General features: G+C 48.8%; 1 protein-coding gene and 1 long non-coding RNA gene across 3 annotated transcripts in view; both read left to right on the plus strand.

Moving 5' to 3' along the window:
- Window positions 1-1,226: 1,226 nt before the first annotated feature.
- Window positions 1,227-2,221, plus strand: LOC139999366 (uncharacterized). Its single transcript, XR_011804760.1, has 3 exons — window positions 1,227-1,671; window positions 1,783-1,893; window positions 2,082-2,221. It is a non-coding gene; the product is annotated as an uncharacterized lncRNA (long non-coding RNA).
- Window positions 2,222-8,899: 6,678 nt separating this feature from the next.
- Window positions 8,900-21,249, plus strand: part of PTCHD1 (patched domain containing 1) — a 36,559-nt gene continuing 24,209 nt past the window's right edge. The window contains exons 1-3 of one of the 2 annotated variants that reach the window (XM_038168586.2): window positions 9,301-9,442; window positions 18,980-19,162; window positions 20,560-21,220. In XM_038168586.2, coding sequence (XP_038024514.1) covers window positions 19,088-19,162; window positions 20,560-21,220 — 736 coding nt within the window. In that variant the 5' untranslated portion in view covers window positions 9,301-9,442; window positions 18,980-19,087. Of the gene's footprint in view, window positions 9,443-18,979; window positions 19,163-20,559; window positions 21,221-21,249 lie in introns of both variants that reach the window. The other variant, XM_027449064.3, reaches the window with a different exon arrangement.

Consider the following 21,249-nt stretch of genomic DNA (forward strand, 5'->3'; position numbering starts at 1 on the left):
GGGTCAATCCTAAAAAGAAGCAAATGTGTAACCATGCAAGTACAATGTGTGTGCACACTAAGGCCAAATTAAGGTCGTATCGACATCTCCAATTAGGTGTTTCTGAACGCTTCAGTGCTTGACTCTGCAACCTGAATGTTTTTAAACATACATCTGTATATAAATACTGGAAGGGAGTGGTGTTAAAGCAGATGGCTTCCCATTCCCCATGTGAATTCCCATGTACAGTATTGTCTCAGAGGGACCATTGGCAGATCTGAACTCCTAATATATGGACTTTGCTAGCTAAGAGGGAAACTCCAAGGGAGGATGAAATACTCCCTTTGCTGTGATTGTTGCTACTCTTCTCTGGCAGCAGAGGAGACCCAGAAATGCAAGACGGGAGAAGGGGAAAGCCTGTTGGTGGTTACAGACACATCTCTCTGTTCATTTTCCTGTTAGCAATGTGCTCCCCAAGCCTGGGATTCACTCTCTTACTGATATATCCCACCTGCTGGTCCCAGTTCCCCTCTGCACCATTATTCCCCATCAGCTCCCTAAAATTTCTATATTTCCATGCACCCCTGTTCCTCTCCATTCCAGCCAGACTAATTCACCTTCCATATCATCGGAGGATGCATAAAAATATATGTGGGAAAACAATCTCCCTGAACTTAGCAGAATTGCCAGGGACCAGAGCAGCCCCTGGCTTCCAAAAAAAGCAATTGCAAAGCCCCAAACTGAGCATGCTAAATGCAGCATGGTTTTAGCAGCCATCTCCTAGGAACCATCTGCTAAGCATGTGCAAATAGTGACTTTTGAGATTATTATGATTTAGTGAATTTGGAAGAACTTTACAGGAACAGCAAGAGGAGGCTCTAAGTACTACGATGACACAAATATTACAGAATAATGAAATACTGTTTTTAGTATTAGGAATAACATTCATCTCCCATGAACCAAAATGCATGCTTGCAGCAGCCTTGAAAGAAAAATAATAATAATAATAATCTTAATAATTTCCTCAAAACTTACAGTAAATTCCATTGAAATATAAAGCAGTCTTTCCTCATATGATATTCCCATGCAGTCAAAATAAAGTGTGTGCTTTCAGGTGCAAAGCCAAACTCAATTAGTATTATACACAAACCAGAACATACCCTGAATTCTGATCAGAGGCAAGCTGATGATTCATACTGCCATGGTCTGCACGTTCGTATTTGCTAGGAAAGCCAGTGTACGGATTGATAAGGGTTTTTTGATCTAAAAATAGGCACATGTGCCATTTTAAACATATGCCTTAGAAAATTACATTTTGACACTGTGTTTTAATTGTGTCATCCAGTGCTGATGGGCACTTAACCGGGTAGACCACCAACTCCTTGATTAAAATGTGAAATAGCACGTTACATTCACAGTAATAATATAATTTCGTATTCATGGGTGGAAAGTGCTGTTTGGAATGCAGCTTTCATAGAAAGCACAACCAAAACCCCGGTAAAGATCAAATGTATGTCTTACAGTCGGAGAACTCCCTGCTTCTGTTTTTATCTCAGGAACATCAGGAACAATCAGAAAATCAAGCCACTCCTCTGAGAGCATGTAAGAGAAATAGGAAGCTGTTTCCTTTACTTTGCATACCCGCCTGCTTAAATGTCTAAGGCTTCTGCACTGAAAATGTGCTCCATAACAGTAAGTGCTCTCCGTCAAATGCTCCGTGCATTTCACCTGTTCACGAGATGTACACCTGTGACTTACTGCAATGGGTTTCTTTCAGTACTGTGCATTCCTTTTTTTGTCAAGGGAGCTCGTTATTGCTTAAAAAGAAAGCCAGACAGACTGTTGTCTTACCCTAACGCAGTGCCCAGAAATCTTCAGCTACTGCCCTGCATGCTGTCCACACGGCAACACAGAGTAAGCAAGTAATGACATTTTTAAGCACTGTTTAAGGGCTGTGATACATTTTTAGTGATCACATTTAATATAAGAGCTGTGTGAATGGCACTCCCCTGCTTTAAAACAATGAGGCTATTTTGTTTTGCTTGTTTGCTTTGCTCCTTAAAAACCCTAATTGCTTTTCCTCTATGTTCTCCTGGCTGTAGGCAGTCCCTGACTTCATTCACAAGCACTTAGAGCAGTGCAAGGGAACGACATCTTTGTGACAGACAGAAAGGACAGTAGCAGCTCAAGGCACATCAGAGAAACAGCACGGAGGCACATCCAAACTCTTATAACCATGTACCTGGTACAATTGCCTGGCATACGTTGAGAAAGAAGAGCTGGGGCAGGGCTGTGACAGCGGTCATAAGAGATCCATGTTTTCATGGGAAGCTGGAAATGGGCTGAGGACAGAGTAATTAAAACTCACTTCTTTATTTTCATTGTATTACTTGGCTCATTTTAGCACTTAATAACAATTGATAAAGCATAACAAAGGGAACATTAAGAATGATTTTATGAATAAGGCTTCTCTGGTCTGAATGAATACAACTCAACATTGCTGTATCACGTTGTATTTCCTAGATGCTCTTAAATCACTAATTACGCTCACTCCACTCCCTGTGAGAGGCAGCTTTTCTCATCCTGATTTGAAAGAAACCAAGGCATGGGGAGATTGACAGTGAGAAGTGGTAGAACCTGATTCCTGGAGCTTTCAGTCCTTGGTCCATACTTCCACCAACAGTCGCTGCTGCTCCTGTAAATGATGCAAAAACTCTGTGATAGTCTAAAATCTAGTCAACCTGATACCAGTTCATACACACACTCTGAAAGGCTGGGGAAAAATATAAGAGATGTTTTTAAATGTCCTTTACTGAAGGTCTCTTACTTTAGAGCCAGCAACACTGTCAATATGACTCAATATGCAATCTAAATGCAGGTGGAAGAACGTGACAGAGCAGTATGAAGAAAATTCTGAGTCAGAGTGTGCTGTCCCAAAGCTGTACATCTGTAATTTATATTTAGATAATTCTCTTTACTAACAGCTTTAGAGACACAAAGCCTAGCCAAAGGCTATAAAGGGGATAGATGTCAGAATGCGAAGCAGTAAGGAGGAGGAGAAATTGGGTGACCAGCCCTGCCTTTACAGCTTGGCTGCTGTGCCAGGGACTACCAACAAGCCCATGTTTTCTGTTGCTGTAGGTGAGCTACAGAGCTGTCCTCCATCTTGGTAATAAGTGTTTCTGCATCCACAAATCACAGACCATTTTTCTTACATTATACTTCATCAAAGGTGTGTGAGACATCCAACCCACTCTTCAGCTATATCCCGGAGTCACAGAAAATAGTGCTGGCTGACAGACACATCACAAGCACACCTATTCCATTCTTCTACCCCAAGGTGGGATTAGCAATGCTTATGTTCCACCTTACAACTTTATCCAGCTTGCCTTTAAAATCCTGCAATGGAAAAGTCTACACCCTTCTTAGGTGACCCTAGTACTCTGCATTGCTATTAGAAAGACACTGCTGTTAAAAAGCTTGGCTAGCGTATGACTTAAATGTCCCTTGCTTTCACTTCAGCCAGTGTGTAAATATATATACATTTGTATTTAAATATACATAGTATAACAAGTAAACAAGCACCTACATATATGCCATATATATATGGTGTATATGCACGTTTGCATACATGTATATATACATGTGTGTACATGTATACATTTATTCCTGAATTTGAAATCAAATACTATCCTATTTCAATAGCTCCATGTGTTTTCTTTTGCTTTCACTTGCAACCTACTTGTTTTGCCCAGTTTTATGTGAAGACACATAAACAGAAAAGAAACATTCACACTACTCTAGGAGATACACTCTGCCAAAATTGCAGTGTCTCCAGACATATTTACTAAACTCCTAGCTAATGTTTTGTTTTACACTAAAACTTGTCTCTTAAAGCAGTGCTTTTACTGTTAAAGCAAAGAAGCCGTAATTTTACACACTTAACTGTGATGATTAAATTTTAAATTCCTACTTTCCTGGAAATTTTATTCATAAATGATACTTCTTCTTTTTTTCTTTTTTTTTTTTTTGTCAGTCCCTTGAATCCGGCATAATATAATTGGTTTTCTGGTATCATCAGGGTTATTCTAATATGAACTTTGTATTTCATATGCAGGATAGTACATAAACATCTATGCTCTTTCATTGGTTCACAGACTTTTATCCTAACTGATATCTTGTTTAAGTCTGTCCTGTACTTCCTTGGACAAATTTATACTCTTGACAAAATAGGTGCATTCCCTATTTTTAGGAAACTGCGTCATCCAGTTATCTGATACAACTGCGTTCAATTAACATCAACCAGGCTAGGACACTAGGCAGATTTATTGTGCTGTCTTGTCTGCTTCTTTTGTTTCTTAAAATGTAGTATGAAAGCTGTAAATTGACTCGTCTGCTTATATTAGCTGTTACATTGCAGTACATCAGGACCATTTAGACTGCATTTGAAAATAAGAACTTAATCCACCTCACTGCAATGAAGGACTTTTTTTCCAGGCCATTATTGTTTACAGAGAAGCAAAGACCGTTCCTTAAGGCCAAAGGCAATGCTGAGAGAGGCGTCAGCAGTCACTGTTTTAAAATAAACAGGTGAGAGGCCACGATTAACAATCTGGTCATTCACAAAAATCAGAGAGCCTGGCCGAAAATATAGCCAGAGAATGACAATCCAAAGGCTTCAGCTTAAGAAGTGAGTCTAGATCTAACAGAATATGGGAGAATCCTAACAAAAGCAGAGCTGTGTTTTTGTGCAGCCTGCGCCAACGTGCGAGGGAACAGAATCATCCTTCCCCTCTACTGAGTTTTTGTACAAGCAAAGAAAAAGCACAGGCTCCCTGTGACATTCCCGTTTGTGCTTTTCAGTCCGTTCATGCTAATGGTACAACCGGGAATCTCCAATTTTTGCGTCATCACTGCCAGCAGCAGGCTAATGGAGCATCTCAGAGACAGACCACAGAACTGCAGTTCCAGCCACACAGGGCACTTCCCTCTTTTATTGCTGTCTATAAAAGATAAGTCACACACGCTTTCTCTTAGCAGTCTTCATGAATCAGCAAAGAGCTGCCGAAGAGTGACCATCAGGGCACTCGGGAAAGAATCAGGTGCCAGCTGTCAAAGTATTTCTTGGTGATTTACATTCTTTTTATATGTCTCCGTGTCTAGTAGGAGGAACAGGCCAGCAAAGAGCATTTACCTATTTGCATTCTACAGGACAGGCTGCAAAAAGGAGATGTTGTCATGCAGCACCAGGAGGGTGGATCTCTTTCCTTTTAGCTGATGCAAAAAGATCTCCCAGTTCCTGTGACTTCTCTCCCAGGATCTGCATTAGCAAGCCCAGTTAGCACAGGTACGCCCTGTCACGGGTGGCAGAACATCAGGGCACTGGGGAGTGCAATGCAAAGGGCATGTACAGCCATAGCTGTACTTCATCTTCACCTTTTTCCCTTCCGTTTGGCGAACACTAGGGGCTCACGAACGCAAAAGGAAGAATTTCAGCAGGGCTGATTTTGGCAGTAGCCTGTTTCAGAAGGCAAGAGATCAGCCATCTTGAATCCTGGCAATGAAATCCGTGGGTGCAGGGGGCAAAATGCGTGGCCACCCCTTGGTTTTGTTGTTTGTACGTTGGGTTAACAAGGCAGCCATTGTCTGGATGGCCCCCTCGAACTTGTTCTGAGGGGGAACACGCATGCCAAAAATTCTGATGTGATCATTTTGTCTTTCTCTGGTTGCAGGGTTTAAAAATCACCTTGTCTCCCAGTCCAGGGCTCTCCCTTGCTGCCTCCTTGCAGCTGTAGGCAAGTCATGGTACAGGTTGATGTGATTAAATGTAAACTATTAATTGCACTAACACCAATTTATGATTTCCCATGGCTGCTTCTGTAATGCCCTGTTTGGTATAAGCAAATCACTATCTTTGCGGTAGAAGTGCATTTATCAGTGCAAAGATCGATTCTTTTGGATAATCCTCCTAATTGCAATGGGGCCCAGCTTGGAAACGAGGAGAGCTTCTGCTCCGCTCTTCTGTTCACTGCAAACTCAAGCTACCAGTTCTGAGGTTCTCTCACAAATCAGCACTGGGAGATTAACTTTATCATTAACCTTGTCTGTGCCCTCACCAACTTAATTGGCATTGGCCCAGGTCCCAGGCCTAAGGCCAAGCAATACAGAGCCGAGCACGGTTGGGTGATGCAATGACAACTACTGCTTTCCCCAGCCACATGTTACTTTGATCCCTCGGCACAAAGCAGACCGGCTTTGCACATCACCAGCCAGGCTTTCAGCAGGTACGAATGAACTTAACACAAAGAACTTCAGTGAAAAATGTTTTCATTCCTTAAGAATCTGGCCATAATTATTAAACTCTCCTTGGAAGTCTTTTTATAGTTCCTTTCCAAAAACAAAAAAAGTCTTTGCTACCCATCTCCTCACTGTGGGTAACCTCATTCTCTCCAAACTCCAGCTGGAACCTGCATCACAAGTTGCTCAGTGCTCTCTTGCAAAAATCATTCCCCGTTCACAGCACTAAAGCCCATGCAGACGCTCCTAAAATATCTTCTCTGGTTCCTCATGCCTAACTAAACAACGCAAAATCCTGATTTTCTGCATACCTCCCACAGCCATCCCAGATGCTCCTGCCACCTTTCCTTTCCCCTAGGCCCTCTTCACTCGTCTGAAGTCACTCACCAGAAACCCTCCCCCTCCCTCGCTTCTCAGCTTTTGCTTTTACAGGACCCCTTTTGGGGAGGTAGGAGGAAGGGGTTATTTTAAAGAAAGCCTTGCCAACTTCTTCCTCTTGTGTTCATTTTAAAAATTTGCTATTGTGACAAGATTGGAGCAGATGCTCGTTCCTGGCTGTTCAAAGCATCCTCCTGGTGCTTGCAAAGACCTAAAGCCCTGTGGCCTAGGCTGTGGGGAGCCTACCCAAGCCTTTCAGCCCCAGCAGTGAGAGCCTGGCCTCATGCTAAGCCAACGGGACCCGTCTGGCCTTCTCCTTTCCTGACAGCTCCCAGGCATGGGTCAAGGCTGTCTCTGCACAGGTCTGAGCGATAACAGGGCTTCACAGGGGACAGGTCTGCTCTTGAGAGCAGACTTGAACCCTGCACAGATGCCATCTCTCTGAGTCATGTCTTCACCATCTCCCTTTTACACTCTGTCCCCCAAAGTAGCTGCCCTGAGGCGTTCACTTTGAAAAGACGTAATCATATTGTCCTCCCCCTTATTATCCCTCTTCCCAGTATCTGCACCTCATCGTATGGCCATCTCTCCCCATCATTCTCGCCTTAATTCACTTTGGAAACACTCTGGAGCAATGAGACATCATTATCTGTTTTGCCAAGCGCCATTCAAGGCTGTAGCGGAGTAGCACACAAACATGATAGAAATCCTGCCCTCCCCTCCATTTCCTCCACGAGACACGCAGAGCTGGGTGTCACCCAGCAGGTGAATGCCGCTGCCCTGCAGGCTGCTGCCAGGAACTCCAGTTGCTGGGGATTTCCCCTCCGAGTGAGGGTGGCACTTTGCTCGGCCAGGCTTTGCTCGTCATGGAGTAGCACCTGAGGCCCCGCTGCTCCCCTCCTTGCAGCTCCCCCACCATAACGTGCTGAGAGCTGGGCCTAACGTCAGGTCCTCAGACCCGTTTCACTGAGGTACTCTGCAAGGCTCGCGAATCAGCCACTGGCTGGTTGCTGAAATAATTAATAGCCCCCTTCATTTTTAATAATGATAAAATAAAAATCGCTTAATGGAAAGAAAAAAAAATACCAGCACAAATGACACTGCCAGTAGCAATGACAAAAGCTCTTTGCTCGTTGCTGATGACAAAAGGCACCAGGCACATCCCGATGCTTCACCCTAACAGTAACACAAGCCAGCCTCTGCTCCATCTGCCTACAGCTCTGCAGGGAGACGAGAGACCTGGGCTCCGTGTCCTGGTCTGCTGCTGAACTTTGCAGAGACTTGAGACAAATCGTCTCCGCTGTCAGTGTCTCGGCTGCCGTTTCCATCTCTGACGCTTCCTTCTGATTTTATTCATACGAAATGTGTTCCTTAGGTTGATCTGGGCACGACAAACACCCGCATCCCCGGGCTCGGCGGGGAAGAGGAAGCCAGGCTGGCACTGCGGGCAGCCTCCCGACTGCGTGCTGGCCTTGGGCACGGCGAGCCAGCAGCATCGGGGGAAGCGGGGACACGGCTGGCCACAACTCGGCACTGCTCCACCGAGCGATCCGCGGTGAAACACGGGCAGAGTTTAGCACTCAGCCTGCGTGACCCAGCTGCGAGCGAGGAGCCGGGAACGATGTCAAGGAGGCGAAGCAGCGCCCGTGCCCAAACATCAGCTGGGGCCAGGCGCCCCCGAACCGCAAGGCTCTGTGCAGCCCACGCGGGGAGCCGCTGCCGCTCCGGGCAGCAACAGGTGAACGGGCTGCCGGGCTGAGAAACTTCCCGGCGCTTGTGAAACCCCCGCCTGGGCTCCGCACAAGCACAGGGACCGGCGGCAGCAGCCCTGCCCGACGCCCCCCGGCCTCTCTCACGGGCGTGTGCGGCGCCCCCCGCGGAGCCCTCCCGCACAGCCCGAGCCCGGTTCCCCCCGGGGCGATGTGCCGCTGCCGGTGCGGGCGGGGCCCCCGGAGCGCGGCCCCTCGGCGGAGGGCTGCGGGTGCCCGGCCCGCCTGCAGCGGCGGCGGTGGCGGCTTTGGCGGTGGCGGGGGGATTAGTCAGCAGTCTGCGGGCGGCCCCGCGCAAACTCCGCGGCGGGGGCGGGGAGCGGGGGAGCGGCAGAGCGGCGCCGGCCCCGGCCCCTTCGTCGCCGTCGCCTTCCCCCCGGAGGGCGGCGGCGGCGGCGGGGCGGGGCAGGGCGGGGCGGGGCGGGGCGGGGGCCCGCGGGCGCGCGCGCGCAGGAGGCAGGCGGGCGCGCCCCCGCGCCCCGCGCACGCCCCCGCGCCCCGCTCGCACGCACCCGCGGCGGCGGCGGCGGCGGCCCCCGGCCCCCCGCAGCCGCGGCCGGCGGGGAGGCGGCGCCCGGCGGGGCTGCCCCATGGTCTTGCGGGGGCCGTGGGGGAGCCGCGGGGGCCCCGGCGCGGCGCTCGCCCTCCTGCGCGCCCTCCGCACTAGGATGTTGCGGCAGGTCTTGCACAGGGGGCTGGGGACGTCCTTCTCCCGGCTCGGCCACTTCGTCGCCAGCCACCCGGTGTTCTTCGCCTCGGCGCCCGTGCTCATCTCCATCCTGCTGGGCGCCAGCTTCAGCCGCTACCAGGTGGAGGAGAGCGTGGAGCACCTCCTGGCCCCCACGCACAGCCTGGCCAAGATCGAGAGGAACCTGGTGGACAGCCTCTTCCCGGTGAACCGCTCCAAGCACCGGCTCTACTCCGACCTGCAGACGCCGGGGAGGTACGGCAGGGTGATCATCACCTCCTTCCGCAAGGCCAACATGCTGGACCAGCACCACACCGATCTCATCCTCAAGGTAACCGCGCCCCGGCCCCCGCCGTGCCCGCACCTCCCCGCCGCCCCCCGCAACAGTTGGGACGCCCGGCCCGGCTCCCAGCCCGGCGGAGCGGGGGCCGCCGCCTCTTGCCTGCTCCTGCCTCTCCTCGCCTCGCCCCGGCTGCTGCTGCCCACCAGCACCGCTGCCCCGCTCCAACTTGCCGAGCACTTGGGCGCCGGGGATGCTCTGGGGGTGCTGCATGCGGGCAGCCCCATCCCTTCCTTTCCCTTCGCTTCCTTTCCCTTCCCTTCTCTTCCCTTCCTATCCCTCCCCGTTCCCTTCTCAGCCCTTCCCAGCCCTTCCCAGCCCTCCTCATCCCCTTCCTATCCCTCCCCATCGCAGCGTGCCCCTGAGCAAAGCGCCCACAGCAGACACCCCACTGCCTCGCTCCCGGCCCCCCGTGGCGCTGCGGGTGGCTCGGGGAGGTGAGGAGCACCGCAGCCCCCCCAGTTCCCCCGGCAGTGTCCCCCCGTGGCACTTGGAGGGCTCCGGGCGTGCGAGTACCTGGCAGGACGGCTCTGCGCACCGTGTGCCATAACATGTCGGCAACCTGCGTGTGCCCGAGCTGGCACGCCAGCTTGCGCCGGAGTAGTTTTGGGAAGGGTTGGGAAGGAGAAGCGAGGAGGACGGATGCTAAAACCGGGTGTTAAGAGGGTCGGGTGCACGGAGGGAAAGGGCACCGAACACGCACAGGGAGCCAGAGGTGTGGCTGGCTCAGCCCGGCACGTTTTCCCTGTTGCTTTACGGAAACCCCAGAGGCTCGGCATGGCTTTCCCCCCCCCCCCTTTTTCCTTGAATGTCAGGCTGTCAGACCCTGCAAAAGCCAACGCTAATTCTTCTTAATAGCTTCAGGGAGTGCAGGGAGTGTCTCCTCTCAAATGACAAAAAAACAAAACAAAAAAAAAAAAAAGGTGCATATACCGGTTGTGAGAGACTTTGGGGAGATGTCACTCTACTAAACAAGGAAATAACTGTTAGAGTGGATTTATTTCTCATCTATTTCCACCGTAGCCACATGCAGGACTGTAGCACAGAGCCACTCGCTATTTTCCGCTTCTCTTTCCTTGCCGTTAACGTGTTACCCAGCGGTAATCAGCAGACAGATCTAACGAGCACAGGCTGGCTGAGCACAGGCACAGAAACGGTACCGGTGAACGAGAAAACTCCAGAGACAGACGGTTTTCATTCCTTCATTTTCCTGTACCGTGGACTGCATTCACATCCAGTGTATGCACATTTACTCAGTCACAGGACAATAATGATAATGGATTTTTTTTCGCTGTACTGCTTTCTCCAGAGATCTGTAGTTTTATCGATAGCGCAGCCACACACAAATAAACGTTGCCCTGAATCCCTCCACGAGCAAACTTCTGCATAAGATTTATCATATCGGCGGAAGAGCTATAACTTAGAAAGTTCTGTCAGTGTTTAACGCTGCTTCATTTTTAACAGACAGAATTTGCCAACAAGATGATTATTTTTCATTTAGTGAGATAATGAACAGCATTGCCATTTGACTGTTTACTCATACCGTTAATCTGACATTGTCAGGCGTATTTGATGCATTATTTCCAACTCTTTACTTATCTAATTAATTCCAGCTTGCCTTGTGCAGAACAGATTACGGCCTTTGTCCTGAATGTTTTTCTGTGTGCGGGCAGAGCCGGGCTGAGGCAGCTGCCCATCCAACCTCGTGGATGGCCCAATGGGGTCGAAACCCGGCGAAACAGGAGGGAGAGCCCCCAGCTCCCAGTATTGTTATGCTGGTGGTGATGCAGGGCTACATCATTCTGTGTCAGCAGGACTCACCGAGAGAAGGAGGAAGGGAAAAGGTGTCCATCAAGGTTTTCCTATGCGTATCCGGCTGCACGGAGGGCAGAGAGGAGCGAAGGCATCTGCAGCGTGCCCCCCAGCCCAAAGCCGGCCAGTGCTGCTCCTCGGATGGACCAGGGGTAATCCCACCTGCACGCCTCTGAATGCTGCCGTGGGGGTGCAGTCAGGGCAGAGAACCCCCCTGGCAGCATTTACCTACCTTTCCCCTTCAGGGGAAGGATGACCTCCCCAGGGAAGAGTTTTTGCTGTAGAAGAGGCCTCAGCTCCTCCCGTAGGGCTCTTGCTGCATCTCCACCGGCTCGCAGGTGGATGGGAGACCCAAGGTAGCCCCAGGCGGGCACCGGCTGCTCTTGCAGCACCCTCTCTAGGTTCCCTTGCTGGCCATATCCTACATCACCAGCCACGGAGAGGGGGGAATGAGCCTTCACTGTTACTGCTACCCTGGTCGCATGGTAGGGAAAGAGAAGGAGATTTTCTCTGGCTACGGCAGAGGAAGAAGTGAGCTTCCATTATTGTCCCCCTGGAAAAGGGTTATGCAGTTTTGGGGTCTGAGCAGTTGGAGCTTAGTGGCACTGTCAGAAGTTAATCGCTCTAGTATCCTAATTAATGAATTGGTTATTACAATAACTTCTGTGGTGGTTTCTCTAAAATACTCTGGTTGGCTCAGTGCAGTTCCTTATGGGCAGGCTGTCAGCCTGAGAAGCTGTCAGCTGCCACAGCTGTGCAGCACCCTGCTGGCTGGCCAGGTAGAGATTTAGGGAAGGGCCCAGATCCTGGGCAGGACTCCCCAAGTAAGAGCAGCCGTGGGGCACAGCATGCCTGTGCCAGCATGGCGTTGGCTGCCCACATGGCAGCAGCGCTTCTTGCTGGACACGCAAGCTGCTCCACGGAAGGTCTCTCCTGCTAATTAGCAGGGAGGCATGTGGCTGCCTGCTAGCACAGTTCTGGCTTGGAGGCGATGCTGCGTACCCGTTTTTGTTTGTATAAAAGTAAATCTCCATCCATAGTTCTCATAACTCCCTGTAAATAGGAACTATAAGCATAGAAACACTATGCTTATAGTGTTTCTGTGCCTGCCATCCGTTGTGTTTCCAACTGTCCTAGCCATCTGCAGAAGAGAGGAAGGGGAGAAACCTAAACATGACCTGGAATGGATGGTCCAACAGAAGCCTCTAGAGAGTCTCGGATATGGAGGAGATGCATCCTGGGGCTGGGATGTGCTGGAGGGCAGTGGTGGCTTCATGCTTGCTGCTCCACGTGCTCTACAGCTGAGCCCAGGGCTGTCCAAGTGCAGGACCTCTTTCTTCCCCAAGATTTCACTCTGCCAAGAGAAAGAGAGAGAGGAAGTATGAACACTCAGCTGAAGAAAGTGTGCTCTTACCCTTGTATTTCCAAGAAGTGCTTGGAGAAACAAAAATAATTTTGGATATTTGGTGTGGACCATTGCGCAAAAGTTCAAATGCTAGTGTAAATTCTGTACAGCTCATCTAAGCCTCGAATCCAGCCTAAAAATAGCGTAAGAGCAGCCCCCTGCCAGTTCATTGCGATATTTCCACTTGCAGCTAGAAACTTGGGAGGTTGAAGGCACACAGACTCACTGGAAACATGGACCTAGCCAGATGTTTTGAAGCCCTGAAAACATATCCTGAGTTAGCCAGGATTTGATACATTTTGAGCCTTTTAGTTCCTCTGTAATTAGAGCGATTTAACTGCATTGTACTGCAATAGACTTTTTTTTTTTTCTTAATGAAAGCTTTCTTTTTTTTGCAGAGTAGACTCTCTTATATTATTGTGTTTATAACATTAACACAGTGCTAATATTTTTTTTAGCAATAACTCTACTTATGATGCGGAGATGAAAAGGGAATGAAATGTGACATGCCTTACTAAAAGGGGTTTTATTCACAGTTTGCCTAGACAAAAATCTGTAGATGAAGGCTTATTTCTTTAAAAGAAACTGTCCTAACTACATGTTTTCAGACAGTGCTTATACATTGCCTCTCTCCTATGAACTGGCCATCAATGTATCTAGTTCACTGATTAAATGCCTGTTTGCACGTGCAAGCAAATACTAAAATATTCATGTATAAATACACATTTATTTAAGCAGTGCATAACTTCTGATTATTGCAAAGCAAGACGGTCAAACTTCAAATTTTTGCAGACCTCATACTTGTTTGGGTTTCTTTTCCTCTCTCTGCTCCCTAATTACTATGTCTGCCCATGTGTGTGCCTGCATGCTCTGTCCGCAGCCCTTCCAGATTTCCTCATTTATTTTCTACGTGTGAGGAAACTCGTGGAGGAACCAGCTATATTTATGTTCCTGTGTTTGTGGTCTTTCTAATTGCTTTGCTGTGGCAACATGGCACGCTGAAGCCATTGTTTTCGAAGCTGGTAGAAGTCAGTGCTGGCTGTAGCAGAGCTGAAGGCTGGGGCTGGTGCAGCTCTGACTGGCGTAAGGCACCCAGCCATGCATTTTAAAACTTCGGGTAGTTCAGAAGGCCTGGAGGCAGCCAGCCAGCTGTGGATCTAGCAATGTATGTAGTAGTCTTCACTTTCTCTGCATAGCTTCAGCACTAACAGTGCTTCTAGAGAAATTGTCAGCAAAACAAATAGTGCATTTTGCTAAAAAAAAAAAAAAAAAAAAAAAAAAAAGGATGAAGTCATGTCTTCAGAGCAAGGCTGTAAGACGAGGGGAAGAGTCCTAATACAAGAAAAACAAGGGTGTGAAAGCAGCAGAAGTGCAAGCCTGTTGTCATAGCAGCACAATGCTGCAGGGCTAAAACGTATCTTATGCGAAAACAGATGAGAATTAAGATACGCAGGTGAGAGCCGGGCACAGCCAGGGAAGAGGGATGGCCAGCGGCGTGCCGCGGAGAGGCGCGTGCGGCAGCCCCCAGACGCCTGGCTGTCGCTTCAGGCCCTGCCTCCCACAGCACAGCATGGGAGGGACAGGTTCCCTTGAGGGGTTATCTCTCCTCCAGAGGAGGGACCAGAGCTCAGGGGACACCATGCATCACGGCCACCAGGGTCCAGGCAGTGCTGCAGGGGTGCGGTCGGCTAGCGCAACCACGCTGAGGCTTCCCAAAAGCTGTGAGTTGAAAAAAAGCCCTGAAGTTGGGGAGTATCGGAGAACCCCCTCGCTCCTGCTGGGAGAGAAGACAAGGAGCTAAGTCACTGATGAACTTGATAGGCTGTGAACTTGTAGCTCTTGAGGTTTTCTGCAGTGAGGTAGGTGCCACCCATCACACAGCTGCCAGAGGAGCCCTTCATAAGAGCTCGCACCATGTCCCCGGTCCCCCCCGAGAGGCGCTGTGAGGACCAAAAGGTCTTCATGGAGAAGAGTAGCTCTGTGGAGAAGGACACTGGTGGATCTAATGTGACATCAGCAGCAAGAGTGAAGTCTTCCTCTCCATACCTATCATCAGAAATGGATCTCAGAGTCCTTGGCCGTGCTTCACGTACTGGACTTGTGCAGCCCACGCATCATGTCTCCTCTAGGAGCAGTCAGCCTGAAAAGTCACGCTCTGAACCAGTGTTCCTCTCGGTGAAACAAATCCAGATGGATTTGCCAGGGTGCTGGTCAAAATTAAAACCACATTGGTTAGGAAAGGTTCTTCACTTCAGATTAGAGAAGAAAAATCTCAGCTAGCAATTATCAGTAAGGTAGATGGAAAAGTAAATGCACACATAGCTGCCAGCATATATGTTTGAGCAGTAGTTGTTGTTCCTCAGTTGATGACTTGTGTTTTAAACAATTTTTACATTTTAATTACATGAAAATTATTTAGAGAAAATGCTATTCATCATGTTTTGGACAGCTGAAAAAATAGTTGTAAAAATACAGAGCTTCCATAACTAGTATTTTAGCATCTTTTCGGGAAATCTGGTTGTAGTACTGCTAGTAAAAGAGTCCGGCTGTAATATTTTCCAAGCTGTTAGGATCTGCTGGCTTCCTGACTTGTTAGTGCATGCAGCTGCCATCCTTCAGCCAGAACGGCTTGGGCAGGAGGCAGCTTCCCACCAGTACTGTCCTGAACCCAGGTACCTAGGCTGGCCTCAGGGCCTGGTCCTGCTCAGAGGCTCCCTTCTTGTCCTTCTCCACACCTTTTGGTTAAAATAAATTTCTATTGGTTTAATTCTGCCCATGTCTGTTGAGCCCACAGTGTTTTCTTTTGTGAATTAGGCTGGGAGATCTGTAAGTCTTTTTCTCTCCTATAACCCTTTTACTTTTTTCACTGAAGCAGGCTCTCAAAGTGAATAAAAAAGCACTCCACAAAGATAGAACATGACAAACATTACTGAGATCACAGAAAAAGTGGAGAAATTTACAGCAATCCAATAAAGGATTTTTCTTCTCTTCATTTTCTTTGGCACAAGTTACCTGTAAAAATTACCCAAAGAATAAACCAGCTTCACGTGAAAGTGAAGCCTGCATTCAAAATCATTGTCTTATGACTGAAAAACTAGAAAGCAATACAGAGCCTAAAGCAGTGTTGAGACTTGAAGCAGTGATACATAATGAGTTCACTCCTTGCTTTATTTTTGAGCCTTTCTGGGTTCTCCTCCATAACCGTGAGATCAGACTTTTCTTCATGTAATGAAAGCTGAGATTCTCAAAAAAAAAATCACACTGCTTCAGGGCTCAGAGAAACACCAGACTTAGTGAAAATGACAATAAAAAATAATAATAAGAGTGGCAACACTGACTAAAGGGAATCTCATCTTTAATTTGAACCATCAGACATCAACTGAAAGACTAAATTGAGTCAAATATTAGCAAAGGCAATGTAGTATGGTGTGGTGAAGATCTTACTGCCATGAGTGAAACACGTCTCTGTGTGCCAGCTCATTTGCGATAGGGGAAGACATACGTATGCCTAGCTAGTTTTATCTAGTTGGCCATTCATCGACTATATGTCAAGCAACAAAGTGTAGTCGGGTCCTTATGATGAGTAATGTCACCTATAAAACACCGCACATCACTGCTCCGCAGCAAAACCGAACACGTTTCCGCAGCCTGTATGGTAAGCACAAGCTAGCTGTGCACACCCTAAACATCAAAACCCATGGCTGACCCAGCTCCTGGGAGGTCGAGCTGTCTGTCTTTCCACAAATGAGAAATAGGAGCTTGGTAAAGCCGACGTGTCCCATACCTTCCCTGGCCAGGGGCTGTGTGGGACACCACTGGCCACTGCCATTCCCTCAGTTGTTGTCCTGCCAGGAGAGGAGTGGGACCCCGGCAGGCTCTGATCAGGGCAGCAGGTTGCATAACGTGGCCTTAGAGGATTTCTGGGATTGGAACGTTTTGCAAATGAATCAGCAGTTTCTGCCCCCTCCCTGCTGGGATGGGATCTGTTTGCCTCGCGGGAAGGCTGCAGGCTTCCTCATCACCTGATGGAGCCGACCAAACTCTGACAGCGGGTGCTCGCATTGGCGTTAAAGGACGGACTTCTGAACAAGACGGCGGAGCTAGAGGCATTCCTCTCCCCCTCCTGTGGCTCCCTGGATCCTCCTACACAGACTGAGGAGTAAAAGCAAGCTGTCTTTGTCAGACTGAGTGTCCGTCTCCCTGTACAGCTTCTCGCCTCCAGGCTCAGCTCTGCTGTCCCTGCTGCGGGACGTGCCAGGCCCCATGCTGGGTCAAGCCGTCCCGGGAGAGCGAAGTCGAGCCCAGCGGGCAGCTCTGTTCCTCGGCGCCTGCCCTCCTGCCCGTACGGCAGAGCCAGCAGGACCAGCAGCCAAAAACAGCTTGAGGAAACCTTTGCGGCCGCAGCACGCTGGGGCCGTGAAGCAAATGGTTTCTCCCAGTACAAATGGAAGGCCTTCACACCGGGCTTCCCGCACCCACAGGCAGCAGGAGAGGATTCGTCCCCGCGTGGAAGCCACCGTCACTGTCTGAAGTAAACAGATCAGCAAGCATGGGACTTAAAGAGCAGGGCTGAGGTGTTAAAGAGTGCAAACAGCTGAAGAGAAAACACTGTTCCAGAAATCTCTGCCATGCTGTGCGGCACACTGAAACGCCATTTTTGGAAGGGAAATGGGAATCACAAGGGATGGGCGCTGTTGAAACAAAAGTGGAGAGGCAGAGGTATAAGTTGTTGTTTCGTGACTGAGCCCTTTCAGCCAAAAACAGTGCCTGCCACTGTGAGCTTAGGCATGCCGTGCAGCTCTCATGCTGCAGTGCTCTGGCACTTGAGCCGTGAGCTGCCTCGTGGTTACTTGCACTGCTGGCTAACCCAAAAGGCTGCAAGCAAGGAGCAGGCGGTACGTGTCTCCATTCGAGAAAAACTATTCAGGCAGCTTTTGGTATTCTTTTAGTTCCCCTTCTCTACTCATAACATCAGTAAGGAGAAGAAAACCGTTGGGTGAATGAGAATCTGCTGGATTCATTTAGAATAGAGTCACCTGCTACTCAAAACCTACCATGCTGACGTTTTCACCCTCCGACAGCAGGCTGTGCCACATCCTGCTAGCAAACCCATGTTCCTGGGGCTTCCCAGGTTCCAGGCCGGGACACAGGAGAGCCAGGAGCCGTGGGGATGCAGTTTTGGCCGGGGGAAGGCAGCAGTGAGGCAATGGGGTGCAGGGACTGAGTGGGAGAGAGAGGCACGGGCATGCAGCAGGCTGTAGGGCCACCACGGCACCTCGGGACCCTGAGCTCGAAATTATCATTTCCAAGAAGTGATTAGTACTTTAGGGATGGCATTTAGCTTCTAGCCTTCTGCTGAAGATGAAGTAGCAGCTGTGACAGACAAGTTTTTTTTATAACCTAAATATTAACAGAAAGTGCTTCAGATGTAGAAAGAAGCGAATGCAGTGGCAAGGCAGAGCAGGTAAATAGCAACACGCACTGTTTGATGAAGCTCATGCAACAGTTTCCCTTCTTCTGCTTTGTGTCACCGGATGGATCCTTTCAGACGTTGTTGTATTGTTAATAAAACACAGGCAGTAAATTCCTTCTATTGCTCCTAGTTGTCCTCAGCTGTACTTTATATGACATCTGGTTTTACAACCGTTGTCAATGAAATACATACAGCAGCTGCTGTTGTAAAATAAAATAAAATAAAATAAAAAAGCTTAAAATCAGATATCTGTCTTTGATTCAGTAAGCTAGGGCATTTTCCCCAACCTGTAGCAACATACCTTTGTATTCATACCACAAAACAGTTCTTGCAGAGCTTGGCAGGAACAAACTGGAAAGATGGGAAGAATTCCCCATACAGGCTCAGTTCTCTGGCATGTTCTTGCAAACCTTTTAATGTTCTGTTTAAGAGGAAAGTTGTGCAAGAGCCTCTAATCTGTTGCACAGGAAGTTATTTGTTCTCCCAGCAAGATGGAGAATTTCCTTCTCACCATGGCAAGGTATTGTGTTCTCCCAGTGCTGGGAAAAGGTTTATTAGTTCATTTAATTTCTCAAACCTTCCTACTGTTAATACTGAACTGTTCTTCTGTAGAAAATGAAAACTGCTCAAATGTGGAAAAACACACCTCCAAGCTGCTAGAAAAACATGTTGAGAATATAGGAGGAAGTTTGCATTTTTTTGCATATATGACATCATATCATCCTGAGGAGTGGAGGCGGCTTAATTAAATTTATACCCATCACAGATTAGGCAATGTAATCACAAAATAACCAGATTCATAGTATCATCTAAATGGTGGTTCTTTTTTTTTCTGCAGATAGGTCTGAAATAGCACACAAGCGTCACCACGACTGTTTAACTTCAACAGATGCAGGATCTGAGCCATGAGTATTAGACATGTCATCCGTTGTCACCAGACGAGTATATGAGCTGTGCTGCTGTGGTGTGCACCATCTCCTGCTTTATAACCAGTGTTTCTCTTCAGAAGGAGCTAATTCCAGTAAATGTCACCTAATCCCAGCCTCTCTACTTGGTACAACAACCTCCTGTCCTCCCTGGGAAACAGCACATGCAAATACAAAAAAGGGAATCATGTCCCTGTAGCCCATCTGCTTTGTCTTGCTTGAAATATGAAGGCAGAAAACTGCTATTCCCCCTCTAAGGAAGAGCAGTCAGAGCCGTTCCTCCTGTGGTTCCTGCCGTCCAGGTGTGAGGATGGACTGGTCCTGTACCTCTGCTCCCAGTCCCCTCGGCCAGCCCAGGGGACACGTGGTGCTGAGTGTGGGCTGCCAGCCTCACGCAATGCTGGTGCTGGCACCAGGCAGCAGAAGCAGTGGCATGCAGGGGCACCTACGCTGGGTTTTTTGGGTGTCCCTGTGCCTGCTAAAGGGGAATAGAGGAGGACATACAGTTGCTGAGGGTCAGACTTGTGGTGGGTGATGTGGTCTTGGCCTGCAGAGCACCTGTACGGGAGGTCGTGGTGCTCTTTGCACAGCGAGCGTGGCACAGCAGGAGTTAAACAGTGGCAGTGGTGGATGAGGACTGTATGTTTCACAAGGAGATACCCCAAAATTAGTAGGTACTTTGCTAAAACATTGGCAAACTCAGTTCTCTACTTCTGAAAAATACTGCAACCCTGCCTGTTAGGGTTATTGCTTTACTGTCTTTTAGATGTCTTGTTTCTTCTGCATTAACTAAAATGGATTGAGAAGGGGTTGCAAGATTTTTCTGTACTTTTTTGAAAAGAGAGTGTAATTTTTCTGCCCTTCTGATGCTCAGAAATAACTGAGTGTGCTGTGGGTCAGAGCTCGTAGAAAATTTCATCAGGATACAAAGCAACTTAAAAAGGAGTCTGCACTAAAAGCTGCTACAGCAAACAATAAGCGGGGATAACCTGCAGGCCCTGAAAGGAGGGCCTCTGATCAACAGAGAGAGGAGAAAACTGGTGTCTCCTCCGTGACTCCTCGCTTTCCAGCGGGTGGGGGTTTGATGGGGGAAGGAGGGAGGCAAAAAGCAAGCAAATTAAGCAACACTGGCACCTATGCTCCAGCTGTGCCAACGGTCCTGGTCATCAGAGCAAGAGGAGAGGCAGCCTGGAGGGCACCAGCGCGACGGCGTCCCCTAACCTGGCCAGGCTGCCGCCACCCCTGTCATCTCACCTACCTGCAAGGGACGTGGGAGAATGGCCGGGCTGCTATCTTAATGCATGCTTCCTTTTTTTTTTTTTTTTTTTTTTTCGCGCTGAGCGTGCCATTAATACCGCAGGCACCAGAACTTTCACTGCCGTTGCCTAGATGGAATAGGAGAGGGACGGAGGCCGCGAGCCGCTGTTGTTCTGGCTGCTGCTGGGCGGGATGGACTGATGAATAACGTCTGTGATTTCTCTTTCCCTTGTAGTTGCACTCTGCTGTGACCAGGATCCAAGTGCAAAGACCTGGTTTCAATTACACGTTTGCCCATATATGTATCCTGAACAATGACAAGACATGCATAGTGGACGACATAGTGCATGTGCTGGAGGAATTAAAGGCTGCTCGTTCTTCTAATCGAACTAATTTTGCAATCACTTATCCGATTACTCACTTAAAGGATGGCAGGGAAGTGTATAACGGGCATCAGCTTGGTGGGGTTACTGTGCACAGCAAAGACCGGGTGAAGTCTGCAGAAGCCATTCAGCTCACCTACTACTTGCAGGCAATCAACTCCTTGAATGACATGGTGGCAGAAAAGTGGGAATCCATTTTTTGTGACACTGTTGAACTTTTCCAGAAATCCAACAGGAAAGTCAAAATGTACCCTTTCACTTCTTCTTCGCTGAAGGAGGATTTCCAGAAGACGAGCAGGGTGTCAGAACGCTACCTGATCACAAGCTTGGTCCTTGTGGTCACCTTGGCCATTCTCTGCTGCTCCATGCAGGATTGTGTCCGCAGCAAACCCTGGCTTGGCCTGCTGGGATTGCTGACCGTGACCCTTGCCACCCTGACTGCAGCTGGGATCATCAATCTCACTGGTGGGAAATACAATTCCACCTTCCTGGGGATCCCCTTCGTCATGTTAGGTAACTATCTCCTACTCTCTCTTTTGTGT

This window comes from Anas platyrhynchos, chromosome 1 (genome assembly GCF_047663525.1).
Source record: "Anas platyrhynchos isolate ZD024472 breed Pekin duck chromosome 1, IASCAAS_PekinDuck_T2T, whole genome shotgun sequence".
NCBI lineage: Eukaryota > Metazoa > Chordata > Aves > Anseriformes > Anatidae > Anas > Anas platyrhynchos.